The 22,068-nt window shown below is 36.3% G+C and overlaps 1 protein-coding gene across 1 annotated transcript; it reads left to right on the top strand.

Annotated features, from left to right (window-relative positions):
• The first annotated feature begins 7,069 nt into the window (after window positions 1-7,069).
• LOC104593123 (tryptophan aminotransferase-related protein 2-like) lies at window positions 7,070-14,304 on the top strand. Its single transcript, XM_010252826.3, has 5 exons — window positions 7,070-8,417; window positions 9,734-10,037; window positions 13,211-13,491; window positions 13,642-13,946; window positions 14,031-14,304. The coding sequence occupies exons 1-5, from the start codon at window positions 8,086-8,088 to the stop codon at window positions 14,213-14,215; spliced, it is 1,407 nt and encodes a 468-aa protein (XP_010251128.1). The 5' UTR covers window positions 7,070-8,085; the 3' UTR covers window positions 14,216-14,304.
• The last annotated feature ends 7,764 nt before the right edge of the window (window positions 14,305-22,068 follow it).

The raw sequence follows: 22,068 nt of genomic DNA, 5'->3' as shown, positions 1-22,068 counted from the left end.
TACTACTAATTGTGAATCTCCCTCCACTTCTAGCTATTGAAAATCTAATTGCTTAGTCAATTTGAATCCCTAGAGGAGGGCCAATACTTCTACTCTAAGCCAGTCCCCCAAACCTATTGGATTAGAATATATAACCATGATTTTTCATCCTGCATCTCTAAACACACCCCCTATTTTAAAAGGCCTAGGATTCCCAACAGAGCTGCCATCAAAGTTTAATTTGACATTACATTGCAAAGGAGGGTACCAAACTGCTTGTATAGTAAGTGATGAAATAGAAGACCTCTTGCTATAATACTTCAACCTCTAATCAAGTCATCTAAAGAGGCATCCTTGAACAAGTCAAGAATTTTCAGCATATATATTGCCTTGATGGTGATCCCTTCTATAAGTTCAGGAATTAAATTTTCTTTCCTTTGAAAAATTCTGTTATTTCTCTTTTCCCACATTGCCCACAAGATAAATGCACTCGTTGTTCTCCGCATCACCTTTTCTTTCTTTTTTGATTGTTGGGAAAGGCTAAGGTTTTGGAGTTCACACATTGACGCCCACACAGTGTACCCTACAGCACATCCCAACCATATATTAGGAACATCTCCCAATGATAAATATGAGAGATGTTTCCAATGTAAGCTGAGATGTGCATATGGGATACATGTGGGGCGCTGATGTGATCTCGGGGTTTTGTGGTTTAAAACCATGCCATTCAAAATAAAGAAAAAAAAAAGCCTACTCTTTTTGAACCACAGCTATGCTAAAATGCACCTAAAATCATAAGCTGAACAGAACACCACCTAAGACTAGAGGCTTTTTCACGATGAATTGTTTCTTGTTATGATTTGAAGACGTTATTTTCTTGTAGCTGTATTGTTTGGAAAACCATTAATTTCTCAAAGAAAAATCACATTAAAAATGTTTCAGATTCTCTTGTATTTTTCTATTTTCCAAAACGAAACCGGAAGTAAGTTCTTGAAACTTCATGAACCTGTTTTTTTTTTTCCCTCTAGTGATTTTGTACGTTTAACAAAGTATGGAATATTTAGGTGGAAATTTTGAACAAATTGATATTTTCACCTTCCTTATTCTTGTGGTTCAGTTTGGAAGGAATATAAATATAAATATATATAATACAATATCGGTTTAAAAATACAAAAATACAAGATTTTATACTGCTCATATTTGTAATTATACTCTTTCCAAACTGAGCCTGTATTTATACTTTGGATCCATTTAAACCATTAATGATAGATCAGTTCGCAATTTATACATTGGAGTTTTAAAGCGCAGTACAAGATGGTCAAGGAAATTTCAACGTGCGTGCAGCAACACATTAATTACAGATCAGTTTGCAATGCGTAAATAAAAGCATGTTTCTATTTTTGAAAGCATCATTTTGTTGCTTTAGAAACATGGTTAGTTTTTGAATCAAACTGAAAAATGTTTTTATCTTGCTTCTAAGATCCTTTATTTTTTAGAAACAAAGAACATTTTTTGGGATGGTGTGACATTTTTTACAGAAAAAAAAAACAGACATTTATGTTATACAATACCTCTTAATTTGTCAAAAATACACACTTTTTTCATGAACACCAGATCCATCTTTAGAAAGGATCACGAAATTAGAGCTGTAAAACGCCGGGCAATGGGCCGTGCCTCCCTCCTTTGGGATATTTTGGGAGGGTTGGTGCAGCACGGCCCACAACTTGACCCCGTGCCATCCCACTGGGCGGATTGATTTGTGGGCCGAGTCTTAGGCCAGGCCAGGCCGTGGACCGGGCCAAAACTATGAAACGTTTTATTAGAAAAAATTGAAAAAAATCTTTAAATTTTTATTTTATATGAATTCTGATATATACAATAATTAAATAAAATATTATAATAAAAATAAAAAACAATTGTTTTATATATATATATATATATATATATATATATATATGCTGAGCCAATATACGGGCCACGGATGCCGTGCCATACCGTCTCACAGACCTGAAACCCCCAGCTCATGGCCCGCACAATCGTTCCGTGCCTGACATGGCCTGTGTACTGTTGTGTGCAGGCCCGGCAAGTTTTATACCTCTACACGAAATGTGTTAAAGTTGGCAGAGTGATGGTATAAACAGGTAACAAATTTCAATAGGATTGATCTAATGTCTTGGTGAGAATAAGATTGATGGTACAAACAGATACAGAATAGATGTCTTTTAACTTCTAAGAGCCACGTTTGGGTTGGATCTTATCCAAATCACAACTAATTTGAATGGGTTGGACAGTCCAATAAAATATATTGAATTGGATTGTCCAAAACATATATTATTGGATTGGATTGTATTTAGTCCTCTATAATGGATTTATATTAGATTAGGTAAAAGTTATTAAATCAATATCCAGTCCATTCATAAAAGATAAGAGTACGGATGTCAATAAATCAGATTTGGGTTGGATGCAATCTGAATTAAAACAATTTTCAATAGGTTGGACAGTTCAATAAGACATTGAATTAGACCAGTAATTCAATCCAAAATATTTATTTCAAAATATTTAAAGAATTGGATTAGACCTGATCAATTTTTTAAAATGAAGACTTTTTTTATTAAGGCTGCGTTTGGAAACGATGCAAATAAATGTGAATATAAATATGTAGAGTGTAAAACGGTTCATATAAATTGCAAAGTTGGGTTAGTTTTGCATTGACAAATTTACCTTCTTACCAAACAGACTTTTTAGCGGTAATGGATGCAAACATGACTTTCAATAAAGCATATGCTTTTTATTTTTATCAAAAGTCCACTTGAATGCAAATTTACTTCTTTTTTAATTGTACTTTTACATCTTATTATCAATGTAAATATGCATTGATCTTTCATTTGTCAATGCATAAATGTAATGTTGTCAAACATAGGCAAAAGTGAATTAGAGTACAAATTTACCCTGAATATTGTTCATGGGCTAGGCCGGGCTTTTACTCTGTATTAATAGATTCTTCTAAGGCCCGAGCCCGAGCCCGGCTCGACCATCGGGCCTGCAACTTGGGCCCGTGCCCGACCCTCATAAAAAGCCCGAAGCCTGGGCCTGGGCCCGAGCCCGAAATTTATCCCATGCTGTTACTACTGCTGAAGCGGCTGAATAGAGAGAGAGAGAGAGAGAGAGATTATAAAGAAAAAATGTATATATTAAATTATAAATATATATATATATATATTTCAATAAATATTATATTATTTATATATTTTATATAGTATATAAAATACACATTATATATTTTATAAAATATATAATGTTGAATCGGGCCGGGATTTTTTAACAAATCCCGAGCCCGGCCCAAAACACAGTCGGGCTTACTGTGTTTGTCCCGAGGTCAGGCCCACGGGCCTAATTACATGACCAAGCCCAACCGGGGTGCGGGCCTGGTCGGGCCAGGCCAGGCCATCGGGCTACCCGGCCCATGAACAGGTCTAACCCTGAACTGTGATTTACACTCCATTTGCATTGTTTCCAAATGCAGTCTAAGAAGGTGTACAAATACAAATTTGTAGAGTACAAAACTTTGTATTTTATATTATTTCGTATGTATTTGCACAGTCTATATTTGTATTTATATACTCCTACCAAACTGAGCCTAAGGATGGGCTTCTTTAGAATTATATGTATATTTAGAAATAGTTTTATCCAATCAAATATCTAAATATATAAATGAATCAAACAGTCCGACCGTCTGGTCCTAACAGACAACCCACATTGACAAAAAAAAATTAAAAATTAAAAATTTAGAAAACCTAAAAAAACAGCCAAAAACCGTTTTCGGGTCGAACGATTTAATAGTTCAACTACCCGGATCAACAATTTACTGACCAAATCAACAGTTTTAGGGTAAAACTAATGGCCGATTCCAAAATTTTTTGGTCCGACCATCCAATCCGATCTAGTTTTGAAAACATTAAATTCACGTACCCATGATGTCTCGTTCAGATATACCCCTATTTTAATTCAATCCATATTCCTTTTTTGCAGTCCCAGTGATAACTGACAAGCATGTGAGAACATGGATAGGAATGCTTGAGCAATCACTTTTGGGTGTGAAAATGTCAAAGGCCTCTAGTTATTTTTATGTGGTATAAAAGGCACTTTGGCTAAAGTGGAAAGAAACATGTACTCATAGAATTAATTCATAGCAGAGTTTAATTAATTGAAGGGAAAATTTTTTATTAGTACTTTGTACTTTAGGTCTAATGTCACTTTGGTCCTTGAAATTTAAAATGCTGAATTTTTATAATATGATAATTTAATACCTGAACTTTCATAATATGATAATGTAGTACTTATCGTTAATTAGTTGTTAATCAGCCGTTAATTGACATTTTAAAAAGACATAAATGTCTTTTGAGTGTCTTCTAATTTTCTTTATCAACTATTTAAACAATAACAAAAAAAAAATCTCAAATCCTTGCCTTTTTTATTCAAGAAAGTTGAAACCACCAAAATGTCCACTCAAACTTAACTTCAACTTTCTTAAATGGAAGAAACAAGGATTTGGAACTATTAGTTTTTTTTATTAATATTTGGTTAGTTGATAAAGAAAATTAAACGATGACACTTGAAGGATATTTCTGCCTTTTTAAAATGACAGGAATTGGATTGTTATATTTTAAAAATTCAGGTACTAAATTATCACATTTTAATGAATGTTTGAGGAACAAATTGAAACTAGACACAAAAGTACATGATTAATTAATTGAATGGCCAATTGGGTCTAGCAAGTCATCATATATAAGACATGATTAATTAATGCGTGATGCCAATTAAGTTATCTCTTGGCCATGGGTCTCATTCAGTATAATTCACCGTTACTGCTACTGCTACGTCTGTATTGTTCACATTGAATCCACATCAAAGAATATCGATCACATTGAATCCTCCATCAACGTTCAACTGAATAAGGTCGGGTTGGATAATTTATCGTAAAGTTTCTCCTTATTCTAACCTTTGACGTAAATTGATCTATATATGATCTAACCCAAACAATATTAATCAATGGTAATTGTTGATGAGGAAGGTGTGGAGACTCCCGCCTTCACCATCGATTGGGGAGGGCTACCTCAACCACCACCACCCTGAAAAGTGATCAAAATCACTCCTTCTGATGAGCTCTGCCGGTGGATGAAAGAGAATGGCGTTGGCCGCCATCGAAAGATACGAAAGGTTGGTAATATGGTTACCAAAATTCCTCGACAAATGTGTACTACTACAATAAATAAATGGTCGCAATGGAAGTTCCGGCCAAATTCCGATTTCCGACGGCAGAAGTCGCATACGCGTGGCTCTTTCCAACCAAAAACCCCACATGAATTGGGTTCATGGTTGTGCATGCATGTGGTGCATCATTTCCAAGTAGTGGAGCTAAGCTACCTCTACCTCTCCCTTCTTTCTCAATGCAGTGAGTCAGGGACCACTTTAACACTTCCACCCAAAAATTTTAAGGGATATTAGATCTCGCTTTTCAGGCTTTCACCTGAGCTCAACTCCGAGTTTTGGACGAGTCTGTTGCTCGCCTGCTGAGCCCGAGCCTTTAATCGGACTCTTACATTTGTTAAAATTTGGCATAATGCCATGCTTAATAGATTGGGTTGGGTTGGATTTGGTCTACACGGACACTGTTGTCGCCTGGGGTTCATCACCCACCACCTTATTTGTTATCGTGGGAACTCGGAAGGAACTCTGTACGTATTTCAAGTGTGAGAACTTATTAGATATGAGAGTTTGAAACGAAACAGAGAGTTTTCCGACGTAGAACTAGAAGCGAGGAACGGTGATCGACGAAATCCATAAAATCTTTGGCGCGCTTCTCGTTTCTCCCTTTTGCTTTTTGGTCTGACTGCGTTCATTTTCTTTTCTTTTTTTTTTTCCTTAATTCCTCTTTTCTCACCCCCCCCCCCTCTTCCCTCTTTTTTCATGGCATTAAGCAATGTTGTTGGAGATCGGCTTCCATCAGAACAAACAGCCTTTCTAAGTCCATGATTTGAACCAACCATCCGACCACGCCCCATCCCATCTAATGATCTAAACCCATAAAAAGATAACGAGCCCAGACTAAATTAAGCCTATAAGTACATTAAATAGGTCGGAGCTTATCTAATTTGTATCCCAATTCGATCTATATGACTGTTAGTTATTAAATATGATCTATAAATAATTTATGAATATAATATATTATTATACTATTTAAATAATATAACATATTATTTATATTATATCATAAAGTTTTTTTTATTATAATTCAAATTAAATTGAATTTGAATTAGATAATTAAATTCGAATTTGAATCATAATTTTGCAAAATTTGGTGAATTCTTATCAAATTTAGATTGGTCAAATTTTTTATCGAATCTAATTAATTGGATATACCCTTTACTAAATTCGATTCGATCCGTTTATAGCCCTATCAAACGGGCCATTTGATGACCACTTATTGCACTTCAAAAAAAAAATGATAACTTATTGAAAAGAATGATTTAATATTTTGTCTTTTTAGTAAATGAGTTTCTTAAAAGTTTGTGAGCTCCTTACTTAACGAAGCTGAAATTGGGTTAATTATTCTATTCAGTAAGCCAAAAGCAATAAGTCATTCAGTTCCGTCACCTCAGCTTTTTAATAAATGGAAACGGGCCACACCTTATGTTTTGGACCTTCCGGTTGACCCTGTGACCCAGCATTACAGTAAAAACCATTGACCGGTTTGTTTAAACCGTTGAATCATTTGACCTGACTATGGTTCATGGGTATTACAGCAACGAGAAGGTGAGAAACTTGATTGAGTATTTTCTGCATTTTTTTTATTTTTTAGCTATTTTTGTTATTAATAAAAATAGCTTATTTCTTGTTTTTATTTAATCAATGTGATGAATGTATAGATGCATGTCTATTTCTTTCTGCATTTTTGTTATTATATATATATATATATTTTTTTTTATAGTTTTCCTCTCGAAAATGACGATTAAGACCTTTTACTGATATTCATGATTTTTAAAAAACCATTGAACTTTTTAATGAAAAAAGGAATAAAGTGCAAAATAATGGGTAGCATTGGAGTTTGGAAATGTAAAAGCGAGGGCCGAGGGGAAAGTGTAATGAGAGCACCGAGCACGACCGGAGGAAGGCAAAAGCGAGCAGCTTTATTCTTCTCTTTAAAAGTTCGTTCCATCACCTCTTGTATTTTTATATATTTCTTCCTTTTTTTTTCTGTTGTCGAACTCGAGGTATCATCATCTGTTAGCGAGCTTTTTCGTGTGGGTTTGTTCTGAGTGAGATCTAGCATTGAAATCCATTCTGCATTAGAAAGCCAAGACATTCCTAGTGATTTCTTGCTTCGAGCACAAGTTTTAATGTCGGAGGAGCTTAGCTTTCCCGTAAACCAGCGCTTTAGGGTAGGGTTTCTTTCATCTGTCACCGGTGATTTGTATGTTTTTCTACTCAGAAAGCAGCTCAGCTCGGTGCTCTACTGCTCTTGCCTTCCTGGATTCTTCTTAGCTTAGGTCCGAAGGCGCTTCGGCTTCCAAGTTCGCTGTTGCCGAACGTTCTTTCGTTAATTTGTTTCTTTCTTCATCTGAACTCTTAGGATTTCCTGTTTGGTGAGTGGTGATCATCATTTGAGAAAGAGAATGGAAAGAGCAATCACTCGATAAGAAGATTCCTTATTTCTTCTGTTTCCGATCTAAAATGAGCTCGAGATTTCTACTAATTCGAATTTAGCTCAAGGCAACTACTTATTTCGGGTTCACCCACAAGAAGGAAAGAAAAAGAGTCACCTCTTCCACCATCTCCAAAACTAACAGACAACTAGACTGAAAGAAGTCTGTCGACCCAAGATATCTCAAGATTTAGAAGACAGATAAGGTAGCACTTAAATTTAGGCAGTTAGGCGTGCTCCGAGCAGGTTTTCGAAATACGACTAAACTGTTGATTCCCTCCCCTTTGATCTTTTACCTCGCCGCCCACACCTAAGTCCGTACAAAAATTTGGTTGGTTCTTTCCATTCTTCTCCTGTGAATCCTAAACTGTATTTAGGCCAGAAATCCTAAACTGCAAAAAACCATGGATGAAGTATTGGGTAAACCTACCATGATTTCTAGGGTTCTTCTTCGTTTGTTGTTCTTATCGTTTACATTGAATGTGGGTCTTGTCAGTAGATTAATTTATGAATATGACCATGAGAGAGGGAGTAGCAGCCTTCATACTACTGATGCAGAAGAAAAGCAGAGCTATACAGAGTTCTGTTTGGGAGAGGAGGCGAGCAAGAAGACGAGAGAGTCGACAACGATGTCTACTGCTGCAGCAGATCATGAGGCATACGTTAGCGAGAGCTCCCCTTCTTTGAGTACGGAAGCAGAAGAAGACGGCAAGGAGAAGGTTGTAAATCTCGATCAGTAAGTGCAGTCTCTTTCTTCCTCTCCTTTTTTGACGTCTTTATGCTTTTGTTCTTTTCTTCCTTTTTTTAGTTTCTTTTCTTTGAACTTTGCCGCATCTGTCTAACGTGCGCCGGGATGGGATTTTTGGAACCGGAGATGGCAAATTGGCAACTGGAGGGTTCGGTAATGGTTTGCGGAGCGGCAGGATGAGTAGCACGAAACATCGACTTAGGCAGTTAAACCAAAATTGTGAACTGTTTGCTAATCTGTTATGAGTTATGACCCTTAAACCACATGATAAGATTAATCGTAGCCCCGGAGTCCCGGACCGAAATAAAAAGGGAATGGATGGGTTTTAGCCGAGACAGAGAGATCTTCTCTGCCAACAGAATCAACCAAATCAGATGATTCTCGGCCCTGAATCTTGCAGTTCTTCTGCAGGCAGTGGAGGAGCATCCATTCAATAAAACTCCAAAAACATGTGGTACGAAGATCATCTCACTGACTCTTAGTGGGAGATCCATTTAGTGGTGGGTCTGGGTCTAGATCTTTTGTATGTGTCAAGAGGTTCTATGGGTCTTCTAGCACACCCAGCCCCCATGTCTACCAGCTAACCCTGTGATGACCTTTGAGAAATCTGCAGAAAATATGTAGTCGAGATGGTGGACACCGATAGGTGGAACATAGATTACTTGTGCTTGTCGTACTCGAGCAAACCGGCAAAGGCAAAAGAATCAATAAGGCTTTTAGAATCCACTTGAAATACCACCCATTGCCATGCCCCACCCTTGAATTGTTGCTATTTGGCTTTGAATGTTTTATGGACACTGCGCTCTTACCAAATCGCTACCCGCCAATGAAGAAAAGTAAAGGAATGAACTCAAGCCCTTGGCCCACCTAGTTGGAGTTGGTGACTGTTTGGCCATTAGAGATGGTCTTCTATTGCAAATTTAAATTACCAACGATAAATAAATGTTTCTTCCCTGCACAAGTTGTGGAGACAGTAAACCACAAATATGATTTGCACCTTTGGCCACCGAAGTTGTATGATCATAATGACAGGGTCGAGGATACTTCATGAGTTCATGTCCCTACCTTTTGCCTTCCATATCTTAGTAACTTTGGTTTCAAGTAATTTATTTTGATTTTCAGACATTAATCTAAAGTAGGGGTGCAAATCTGGTGCCACATCAAAATTTAACTAATGCTCAAACCAGACCCGCTCAAGTTGTGCCTGTTTATGAGCATGTTACTGGATCAAAATTGTGGTTGGATTGAACCCAAAAAGCATTACAGCAAGCAAGATTCTAATTCTAACAAATAATTTTATACAGTGGCGATCCAACTATGTATGAACAGTTTTGGCAAAACATGGGGGACAAAAGTATGGTTGTTATCTCTGGATGGCAATCAATGAGCTATTTTTCCGATATTGGAAATATTTGCTGGTTCTTAGAGCCTGAATTCGCAAAAGAGGTCAGAAGATTGCACCAACTAGTTGGAAATGCTGTAACCAGAGATCATCATATTGTTGTGGGGACAGGTTCAACACAACTGTTTCAAGCAGCACTGTATGCTCTCTCTTCATCAGGTGCATTTGAGCCTGTCAACGTGGTGTCTGCTGCTCCTTACTACTCAGTGAGTTCCTTTTTTTTCTGTGAACAACTTTAGCTCTTAAAGCATCAGAAACTCACTTATGTTGTTTCCAAATTAATTGGTTTTATCTTAATTTAGAAAGGGCTATTAAGATTAAAAAAAATGATGGATCTGGATGCCCAAGTTTTTGGGAGCAGTGGACTGGATTTGGATAATTGGGCCCAATGTTTGGCATTGTCTTGCACAAAGTGTTTGCTTTCACATTTAAAACCATGATCTCACACTTATTGTCCTGAGATTCTATAATAGCACCGAGCAATGGATGATACAATACTAAATTTGATTTAATTTGTTGTTGATGAATAGATTTCTTGTGTTTTAAGAGATCTGTTACAAGCAAAATGGGCCACAATTGTATTTGACCATATATCTTCGGTACATCAGTGTTATTGATATTTCATGTACAGCTAATATAATCTCACTTGTATTCAAATTATCAGGACATGTAGAAATCTAAGTTGTTTGTAAATTTTGCTTGTTCACTAGGGTTGTACTTTGTTGCATGGAGAATAGTGAAATTTCACAGGGGTTCATTTGTGGATGTAGTCACAAATTGCCGAACCACATTGAATCTTGTGTAGTCTTCCTTGTGTTTGCATTCTATTTTGTCTTTTCTCTGTTTCTGTAATAAGTATTGTCCAAAAATCAAGCATTATCACTTGCTGACACATTAATACCTGCATTGCTATACAATAGATGATCGAATGTTATAATGGATAGCTCTAGGTTTCATTGAATCAGATGTCATGAAGTCAGTAATTCTAAAATCTTCTATTAACAACGTATATTTGATTGGAAACACTATAAAAAAGAAGATTGAGCATCTAAACTTATGATTATATTTCCTTATTAGATTAAATCTCTTTGTATTTTTTTTTGATGAATAATAGAATCTCTGTGTATTGTAGAATTGAAAAATCTGATAGTGCCAGGCTTCAGGTGTTTTGGTCTGATTATGGCCTACAATAAACAAATTTGTTATACAAAAACAAATCTTAGTGAGCTTACCTTATTTTTCCAGAGGAATTCTTAGAGAATGGATGCCTTGGTTCTCCTTGCTTGAGACCCCTTGGAACTCTTTCCGAAGTGCATAAAGGATTCTTATTGAGAGGAGTCAAGCTGTTCTACTGACTCAAACTCTTCAAGTTCATAGCCATAACCCATTTGAACTGTTCAAGCTCATCCTATGAGGGCTAAGCATTGCACTCTTTATTGGTATCTGCATGGATATGCTGGATTGGGTCCAACAATATTGCTTATCAAAGGAAAGAAGACCTGATTATCCTTCTGATATTCCCCCATTGTGCATCTCTTGTTATCTTGCATATGCCAAATATCCATTATACTTCAGGATTCCTAAGATGAAACCAGTGTTTATACTGTCGTGGTTTAACAAGGTGAAAGCACCCTTGTGATTTCCATTGAAGACTAGCAGGACTATCAACAGCCTTTGTGTTAAAAGATATGCATGCCTAGTGTGCTGATGTTGGTTATGATAACTGGATACTTCTAGATGTACTACAATGCATTTGACACTTAAAATATGTAAAATGGTATACTTTAACAAATTATACTGTAATTCATTTTTACATGTTAAAATTTAATTTTGACCAGACACAAGTCTTGATAAATGACATTTACCTTCAGAAACAAGATATAATGCATGACACCAGCATATTACATTGGGATACCCATACATGATTTTAGGAAATGGGAGTCATATCCTCTTTACCCTTACATGACACAAAGCATATTACATAGGATACAGACACCTGTATCCATGCCCATGATTGTAGGAAATGGAAGTTCTATCCTTGTTTCCCATATCCATGTCCATGTCTATCAGGGCATCAATGGGTAGGGGTGTCAATCAACCAGTTTTGGATTGGGCCAATTCAAAATAAATTGGTCCATATTCTTATTGGTCTGAATTGGACCTAAACCAAATTTCTAATAGCCCAAACCCTTGTTCAATTTGAAACCAATCAAAATTGAAGCAAGCATAAAACCACTTTTATGAAAGTACTTTTATGAAAGCACTTTTATGAAAATACTTTTACAAAGTACTTTTATAATAGTATTTTTATGAAAAGTTTTTTTATGAAAGCACTTTTATGGAAGTACTTTTATAAAAACACTTTTACAAAAGCACTTTTATGAAAGCACTTTTATGAAGTACTTTTATAAAAGCATTTTATGAAAGTACTTTTATAAAAGCACTTCTACGGAAGTACTTTTATAAAAGCACTTCTACGGAAGTACTTTTATAAAAGTACTTCTACAAAAGTACTTTTGAAAGTACTTTTATAAAAGTACTTCTACAAAAGCACTTTTGTGAAGTACTTTCATAAAAGTGCTTTTTCAATGCCAAAAGGGTATATTTTTGTAATATTCAGATTTTCTTCATTTTAATATATTTTTGTAATTTTTTATATGTTCTGTTTTTTTATATATAATTTTTGATATTTCATTCGGTTTGGATTGGATCCAATCCAGTCCATTTACATTTTAATGGATTGGATTGGATTTGGACTGGATTGGGTCTAGTCCATTTGTAAGTGGACTCACATTGGACTGGACCATATTGGACCAAATCCAGTCCAATTGACACCTCTATCAATTGGTGAAAGTTAATAGGTCATTTATACAGTGTTCTGAGTGATAAGGCATGTTATTCTTCTTATCTGTGCTAAGAATAAGCATGATTTTCATGTTTGTATTGGCATCTCACTGATATATTCCTTCACTTCATATTTGTGTGCCCTGATTCTCTCCAGCCCAGCCAATAATGAAATCGAGTTGATCTTGTGAGTGATGTTTTTACTTTAGTTAGTAGTTTAGTACAGGCGTGGCCCAGTCTGGAACATTTTCAAAAAAAAAAGATTTGGAGTTTTTGTTGGAGTTATAAGATCAAGCCTTCTCTCTGATACATTGGGTCTTGGGCATTCTGGCATGGAATAACAGTACTAATTTCATCCTTCCCTGGACTTTTGGGCCTGGAGGTGTTCGCAATAGGCTATAAAGGAGGCTTTTCCATGACTTTAGTTAGCGAGATCCTTGTTCCTTGAATTGCTTGTTTTTAGAAACATTTGGTATTGTTTCCTTTCATCCCTAACTGACAAGAAATCGTCTGTGCTAATTTGTCATGCTTACAGTCCTACCCATCAGTGACAGACTACCTGAAATCAGGGCTCTATAAATGGGCCGGTGATGCTTATTCCTTCAAAGGAGATGAGCCTTACATAGAACTTGTTACATCTCCAAACAACCCTGATGGCTTTATGAGGCAAGCTGTGGTTAACCGCAATGGTGGGGTAGTGGTACATGACCTTGCATACTACTGGCCACATTATACTCCAATTACATATCTTGCAAATCATGACATCATGCTTTTCACCGTCTCCAAATGCACAGGTCATGCAGGGACGCGCATTGGGTAAGCTACTCTTATTCCTTCAATGATTATATTCCATATTGTCATCTTTTGATGATATTGAACATTAGTGCACAATCGCGTAGATTGTAGCAAGTTGAAATATATTGATTTGATCCCAATAATGTCAGAGAACACATGTTAATCTTGCAGGTGGGCTCTTGTTAAGGACAAGGAGATAGCAAAAAAGATGACCAAATTCATAGAGCTGAATACCATAGGTGTATCAAAGGACTCGCAGCTCCGGGCAGCAAAAATCCTCCAGGTGGTATCTGATAGCTGTGAACATTTGAACTCCCGTGAAGATTCCAAGAACTTCTTCAGGCATGCTAGTCGTCTCATGGCTGAGAGATGGGACCGATTAAGAGACGCAGTTAGACAAAGTGGGCTGTTTAGTCTTCCAGAGTTCATGCCTGAATCCTGCAACTACTTCGGCGAGGCAAATACACCACATCCTGGTAATAACATTGTAATTTGTTAATAGGATCGTTGATTTAATTTTAGAGATAATGTTAGTAACCACATTGCTTCTTCCCATGCAGCATTTGCTTGGTCGAAATGTGAGGGGGGAATAGAAGATTGTGAAAGCTTTCTTAGAGGTTATAATATCATAACGAGGAGCGGGAAGCATTTTGGCGCTGAAGCCAAGTACGTTAGAATTAGCATGTTGGATCGAGAACAGACGTTTAACCTCTTTGTAAAGAGGCTGTCAAATATCAGTTTATAAATTATCAGTTATAACAGCTCTTGTCAGTTGTCACTACTGTGGGACATTCGTGCTTACATTTTACTCGGAAAGAAAAGTCGTTTCATGTATGTGATGGTGTTGTTCGTAGCATAGCATACATAAACCCTTCTGTAGGCGTTTAGTTGATTTTCATACAATATTATAATGTAGGTTGTCATAAATCATAAATGATAAAAGCTACGTTGTCAACCCCAAAACCCACCTTGAAGTTCTTCCTTTTTTCGTTGATAGTTGTTTGGCCATTAATTGTATCATCATTCATTATATCCGAAAATTAGGCATGAAGCAAGTTGTATTGAAGGACGAAATTTGAGTTTGGGTTTTATCACTGAAGGAACTGTTACGTTTAACCTATGAACTTGAGTACTTAACCAGTTAGCTGAGGTCTCTGAATACATATAGTCTTTGGCATAAGCCACTCATACCTTGGCGCTGAAATTTAATTAATTAGAATGGAATAATCAAGATAAAAACACTTGGTCAATAAGCTGTGATTACCATTAAATGAAACTGGTCAACTTAAAAGCTTAAACTATTAGGCAAGGTCCTTACTCCCTATTCTCTAGCATTATTTATAATTTTTCATTACCACCAATTGTTTCTTTGGTAAAATACTACCTCGTGAAAAATGTGAGGATATAATGATATTTATAGTTGTCGTCAACCCATCTTAACAATCGTTGTAGTAAAATTTTACTCCGAAAATGGTCTGATACTGATAGTATGACTGATGAGTTGGGGTTTTGTCTGGTTCTGAAATGGAATTTATTTTTTTACTTTTTGTTTTTTATTGGAATGGGTTTGTAATTCTAAAACCACAAACTTCCGTTCTTCACTTCTTTGTATGTTCTAAAATCTATTTCAAAATCAGCTTTTGCCAATGCAACCATCATGGGTGCCGGTTATCATCTAATCGTTATTCATATGATTTTTTTTCATGCATGAAATACATTCTCTTTTTTTAGGTTGTATAATTACACACACGAGCCATCAAATTAGCTACGGACACTCAAGTGGATTGCACAGTTTTCACTTGAAAAATAATAGGGCCCAGGCCCCTTTTTTCTCCACCCCAGTGCCCCACCCTAGTTTTTTCAACCACTTACCGAGCACCACCTTCATCTTTCTACTAAGGCCCGTTCGTTTTTTAGTAAATGGAGGGGAGTTAGTAAATGGGGTTGTGGTTCCGTTTACCATCAATCTCATTTTTTTTTTTTAATTTTCTGTGGACTTCATGATAAATTTCTATTCTTTAGGTATATCCATCTTTCATGTGTTTCATCTAGGAAAAAGTTGATAAAATGTAATAGGATAAAATTGTCTCTTTTAATAATCACATTTTTTGAATAAAAAGGTTATTGTTTAATTTACCTGAGAAATACTTTTTGTTCATCAAAATGTAATGAGACCAAATTGAATTTACACGGGTAAGTGCATAACTTCCTAAAAACTGAATGGGACCTAATAGGAGACTGTCTCAAACTTGTTTGCAAGGTTCAAAGTATCGATACTGGCCGATACGCCGGTCAGGCATATTGGCCTATATCAGTCCTTTTTTTTAACTTTTACTTATTTTTCTCGATTTTGATTTAGAGGGGCTGGTTTAAGTCTTGGCTACCCTCTAAACCAGGCCCTGACCCGATACAACCCCTGTAGGGGCATATCAGGAAGGGCCCGATATGATACATATCGGCCGAAACGTAACGATTTTTTGAACCTTGCTTGTTTGTGGTACAATGATCATATATCTATCTGAAAGTGTATATATCATGAATTCATGACCATGATCTCGTCATTGTCCTATGACTATAAATAAAGCACAAATATGTTAAGGCTTGTTTTGTAACGTGGATGAGAAATTGGTGGATGTCAATTAATCCACACCACACCACTATTTGTAGTTGTTTTGGACTGTGGATAAAAATGTGTGGACTAAATTTGTGCACACCCACATGGATATTCTACACACTATAACCATAAATGTTGATTCCATACATCTCATATACAACTTGTTGAATAATCTACATAGTCAATTATAAATGAAAAATTCATATATTTTAGGCACAAATAATTTGGAATAATAATACAAAATAATCATGGATAAAAATAAAATACCAATACATAATTATCAATAAATATAAAAATACATTTGTCTAGATCAATGGTCCAAGTGAAACATTTCATAGAAATCTTATGAAATTTCAAACTCAAGTTCTACTTGAAATGATCCAGTTAATTTCCTCGCCCAAGCAAATAACAAAATTTTCATACAAGGCATCAATGAAAAACAGAAACAAAACAAATATAATAAGGTAAACATACCTTTGGAAGAACTATTGTCGGACCAGCTGCAACGGATGGAAGAGGGTGCAAATATTAAAAACAAAAATCACCTCTCTTGGTTGAGAACAATAGATCGAGAAGAGAAGAGAAGAGAAGAAATAGAGGAAGAGAATGATACCTACTATAATCGGTTTCAATAATGAAATGTGTCATAGTGACGAATTGGTTCAGGCGTTGCACTGAATTATATTCATGGGTTGTCCACACCATAGATCGGTTTCAAACATGATATTTTGTGGTGTGGTTGTCCCTATCCACAAAATATTGTGGATGGGGAGAGTCCATATATCAAACCGAATGTATGATTATCCCATAAACGATTTCGTCCCTGAAATAATCACGAATCCAAACGACACCTTAATAACTCAAGAATAAAGAACATGAGATTCATATCTACTACAACTCTATCATCTATTTGTCTTAAATCCGAAACCATATATAAGGACGTCAATGGACCAGTTTTGGATTGGAACCCGTCCGGTCCAAAATCAATTTGGACGGATCAACAAGATATATTGGATTGGACCAATCTGGTATTTAATTATTAGATTGGATTGGACTTGATCCATCTGTAATACATTTATATTGGATTGGATTAAGCCAATACCTGATCTATTAATAATATAAGATAAGAATATACGTATCAATGGACTAAGTTTGGATTAAAACCAATCTAAACCAAAACAAATTCCAACAGATTAAACGGTCTAAACATTCAATTGAACAGGTCCAAAATGATCCAAAATGTTCATTGGATTGAATTGGATCTGGTCCATTTATAATGTATTCAAAATACAGTCTAATTGACACCCCTAACCATATATATCCGTGTTCTGTTGGTCAGTCAAAACTGATCACAACTCACAAGAATGTGGACCAAATTCAATGCACATAACCTACACTGGTGCTTTGCATTTGCAGCAAGTGGCAATGATGTCTATGTTTCATACTTTTATACTTTATATGTTGGATCGTCTCAAGACAGTAATGAGAGACGATTGTAGCAGTCAATGCGGAGTCAATTTTACCAACCAGCTGGGTGATAGCTTTGTGATGTTTGTGTTTGGGATGAGATGGTGCGAGAAGCCCGAAGATCAAGGCATTGTAGCTAGTGCGTATTTTCCCAAGAGTCCAAACTTCAAAGTATGGATATGTATCGTACGTATTGATTTTCAAAACAGATGTAACATGATGAAGTAGGACGTATATATCTAGGTTTTTGAACCTTTCTTCTGCATTTGGGAGTATCAATTTTTAGAATAACTCAAAATATATAACATTCAAATTCAAACGAGTAATCAGGAAGAATCAATATATACTTGGAACAATGAAGAGCCAATATTGGGGCTTGAAATCGCATGTTGACATGTGACGAATGGACTAACTTATTCAGATATATTTGGTTGGGTGGTTGGTTGTAGTGGAGGAATGTGTTGCAAGCAAAAGCTATATATGCATTAATTCTGAAACAACGGGCATCCTGATTCCTATAAATTTAATATTTTATGTACAAGTCGATATTTCTGATATGTGACGGACGGGAACGCTGCAACTGCATGCATAAAATTTTGAGTAATTTGAATTCAGTATGTCATCCGTAGAGTTCATGTCAGACATCAGTGTCAAAGACAAAAGATCCTCAATTTACGAGGGAGGATAGTGTAATCTGTCGAGAAAATATACCTAATTAATTTGCTACCACTTTTATAATATAATTCCAATTAATTGGTCATATAGAGTCCAACCTAATTAAAGACACAGCTACCTACAGGCACCATTGTGTGGCCCGATTTGCCTAATACAAAGTGGCTGAGGGAATTTAACTGTGGGTGCTTTTCTCCAACTTCCAACATCCTTTCACTTTTTACAAATGCTTACAAAACCCAACAACACAATATCTATTTGTTAGTTGGTATATTTGTATTTGCAGGGTTGAAGTCTGGCAGGACTATTCCTTAAAGAAGCATCTTATTATATATTTACGAAGAAAAATTATAGTTATTTTTAAGGTCAATCTCTTAAATTATTTCTTCATTGACTGGATTCCAGATGGAAGCTCACCTGATAGTTTGTTATTGTGAAGATCGAGCGTGCTCAGCTCACTCAGCTTCACCAACGTCGCAGGTAGACTTTCGGAAAGTAGATTATATCCACCAGAAAACTCAACAAGATTCCCCAACGATCCTATCTCTTCCGGTATGTTTCCAGTGAACTGGTTGTCTGATATGAGCAGAAGTGAAAGATTAGAGGCACCGGAGATCGTCTTAGACATGCTACCAGAAAAAGGCATTTTCAGCAAAGAGACATGAGGTAGACCCCAAAACGCCGCCGGAACTTCACCGGCTAACTTGTTATTCGACAAACGAACTCTACACAAGCTTCGGCATTGACCAAGGCTCTCTGGAATTTTTCCGTATAACGAATTATGAATCAACAGGAGCTGTTCTACCGCCCCCATGGCACACAAGTTCGCTGGAATTTCACCGGAAAAGTTATTCTGCGAAGCATCCAAGGATACCAACTTGGAACTCTTTCCGAGATCCTTGGGCAATTCTCCGGTAAGCCGGTTATTAAAAAGTTTGACCTCATACAGTTTCGGTGACAGAGCAATACTTGCCGGAACGGTTCCCACCAAACGGTTCTCGTACAATTTCAGCGACTCGAGCGGCAAGCTACACAGCTCATACGGAATCGTTCCCTCCAAATGGTTCATGGCGGCATCGAATCTAAGTAACGCGGTCATCTTCGACATCCCCTTCGGCAGGGAACCTGACAAGGAGTTGTCGTAAAGCTCTATTTATTCAACACTCGAAAGCTCAGTAATCGATTTCGGAATTGGACCGTCGAGATTGTTCTCCGCCAAGTCCAAGTTTATTAGACGTTTAAGCTGACCGAGGGAGTCCGGAATCTGACTCACGAGATTAGACTGAGTAAGCCAGAGAAATTCCAGGCTTGTCAAGTTACCGATGTCCGACGGAATTTGACTGGGTGTAAACGGGTTGTAAGCCAGATTAAGTACTCTGAGTGGAAATATTTACAAGAACTGAAGGTATGGTGCCATTGAGGAAATTCCCGATGAGAGCCAGCTCCTCAAGTCTCTGGAATCGTCGAAAGCTCTCAATCGTTTCCGCTCAGGACGAGGCTACGGAGAGTTGTAATGTTAGCAAGCGTGGACGGGATTGGACCCACACCACAAGGTAGTTCTCCGAGAGGTCCAGGTGCTGCAGTTTCTGACAGGCGGCAGATGTCATCGGGGAGAGTGGAGTTGTTGGAGAGGGAGAGGTTAGTCAGGTTAGGGAGACGGCAGATGGTATCAAGTAAACCGGGACCGCTGCAACTTCCAACAGAAAACTAGAAAAAGGGATAAGGAATATATCGGGACCGCTGTAACTTCCAACAGAAAACCGGGGCCTCGTTGAATAGCCCCGGTGACAATTGGTAATAAGTAAAGCTTTGAAAAAACTTGGAAACCAGGAATTTTTCATCAGTTGGATTTGACTTTGAAAATTTGATAAATAGTGAGGGATAAATTCGATATTTTGTTTGAGTACAATTTTATCAATTTCGTGAGCAATACGAATACTTTAAAAGATTGACCCTTATTTTTGTTAATTGGGGACAGCATATGTACAAGCAACCGAGACAGTAGGGTTCAATTGTCTATTGTTGGTTTTCTCCACGTTTTGTCTCTACAAAGTACAAACAATGTCCAAGTGATAGGGGTGTTAAGTGTTAACCAAACAATGGGTACATATACCAAACTGAATCCGTTCTTCGTTTTTTGAAAAAACACCGAATCAAGATCAAATCTATTAATCAATTGACTGATTTGGTTTTTCTGTTATATAAAAATATTATATATAGTTTGATTAACCGAAACTTTTTGATTTGGATTTACTAGGGAAATTTTTGGCTGTCTGAATTCCAGACTGGACTGTCAAGTGTCAACAGGGCTTCCCCGTATGACACGTTATTTTTAGGGGTGTCCATGAAAAACTGAAAAATCGAATCGAACCGTAAAATGCAAACTATATAAAATGCAGTTAACTGAATTGGTCGGTTTGGAATTTTTGAAAAATTGAAGGATTGGTTTGATTTTCGGTTAACCTATAAAAAAATCGACGGTTAATCGAACCGACCGGTATATATATTTATATGTATATTTTATATATATCTTTAATATATGTCACATATTTTCTATGTATTTTATATAAATATATATTTATAATGATCTATTTATAAATATATTATATATTTTTAAAATATATTATATATCATTTATTATTTATAATATAATATTATACATATATTTATATAATATATATTATAAATATAAAAAACCGAAAAACCGAAGAATTGAACCAGTCAAAAACCAAAACCAGCGGACCGGTTAACTGGTGGTACCGGTTCAGTTTCGGTTTGGCAAAATGAAAAAACCGGTACCACCGGTTCGGTTTACAAAAAGGGGCCATAGTTCGGTTAACCAAACCGTGGACACCCCTAGTTACTTCCTTCTTTTATCTGGCATGTCATGAACTCATGATCTAGATTGTGTTTGGTAGCATTGTCGCTTCTATTTGTCGCCTTTTGTGTTGATAAATATAATTTTTTAAAAAATCGTTTTATCAATTTAAATCAAATAACCAATTTACTAAAAAATATAGACATTAGATTAAATATTGGCATTTATAATAAAAATATCAAATTTGACATTTAATGAAGCAGCAGTAATAGTATTCAAATATTCAATGTTGTATTTATTGATGATTATTTTAGTAGTAAAAAATATAGTTCTATAAAATTTGTTTTGATCAACCTAAAACGTTACAGAAAATGGCAATAGTACCATTGGTACCAAACACAACCTTAATTGTGAACAATAACAAGATAATTCAAGTTGAGCATGTTTTTGTGAAGCAAATGAATCAGCTTTCCTGCCAAACCTATGCATGTTCATGGGACTATGCGAGAGAAGCTCTGTTGATCACAAAATTTTGGCCACATCGTGTGTGTTCATGTAACACTACAGCTGTACATTGGAACATTTCTGTCCTTGAATGACAATAAATAGTACAAAGAGATGTTCCTAATGTACGGATGTAGATGCATGTAATTTTATGATCAACAGATCCGGATTCATTCACACCTCAAGCAGATTGAGACTTGAGGACCTTTGGAGCCACATTAGCCCTTGCCACTGCTTGTGCTAGTACTTTTCTTCCTGTACCTGACGTCAATCGCAGGCTTACAGCTACACACTTACCATATTGAATTGTGAAATGTATGACAATTCGTGTAGAACGAAAGATATTATTCTTTTGTTCCCGTCACTTTTTCCTTTGCAGGGAATGAATATATATAGATATAGGCCTTCTTCCATCTTTCATTGTCCAATATAAACTATTCCTATGATAAGGATTAGTGATCATCGACTCCGGATAGGAGTTGTCCCTTGAATTAAGGAATATCCTCCTAATTTGACAGATCAC

The sequence above is a fragment of the Nelumbo nucifera genome, chromosome 3 (assembly GCF_055504915.1).
Source record: "Nelumbo nucifera cultivar China Antique chromosome 3, China Antique-T2T, whole genome shotgun sequence".
Classification (NCBI taxonomy): domain Eukaryota; kingdom Viridiplantae; phylum Streptophyta; class Magnoliopsida; order Proteales; family Nelumbonaceae; genus Nelumbo; species Nelumbo nucifera.
The sequence above is the reverse complement of the archived record's forward strand: the minus strand, read 5'-3'. Positions and strand labels throughout refer to the sequence as shown.

Excerpts from the sequence above, each read along its gene's own strand:
- LOC104593123 (XM_010252826.3), top strand. The coding sequence starts at position 8,086 with ATGGATGAAGTATTGGGTAAACCTACCATGATTTCTAGGGTTCTTCTT. Across the intron at positions 8,418-9,733 it reads AAGGTTGTAAATCTCGATCA|TGGCGATCCAACTATGTATG; the intron begins GTAAGTGCAGTC and ends AATTTTATACAG. Across the intron at positions 13,947-14,030 it reads GGCAAATACACCACATCCTG|CATTTGCTTGGTCGAAATGT; the intron begins GTAATAACATTG and ends CTTCCCATGCAG.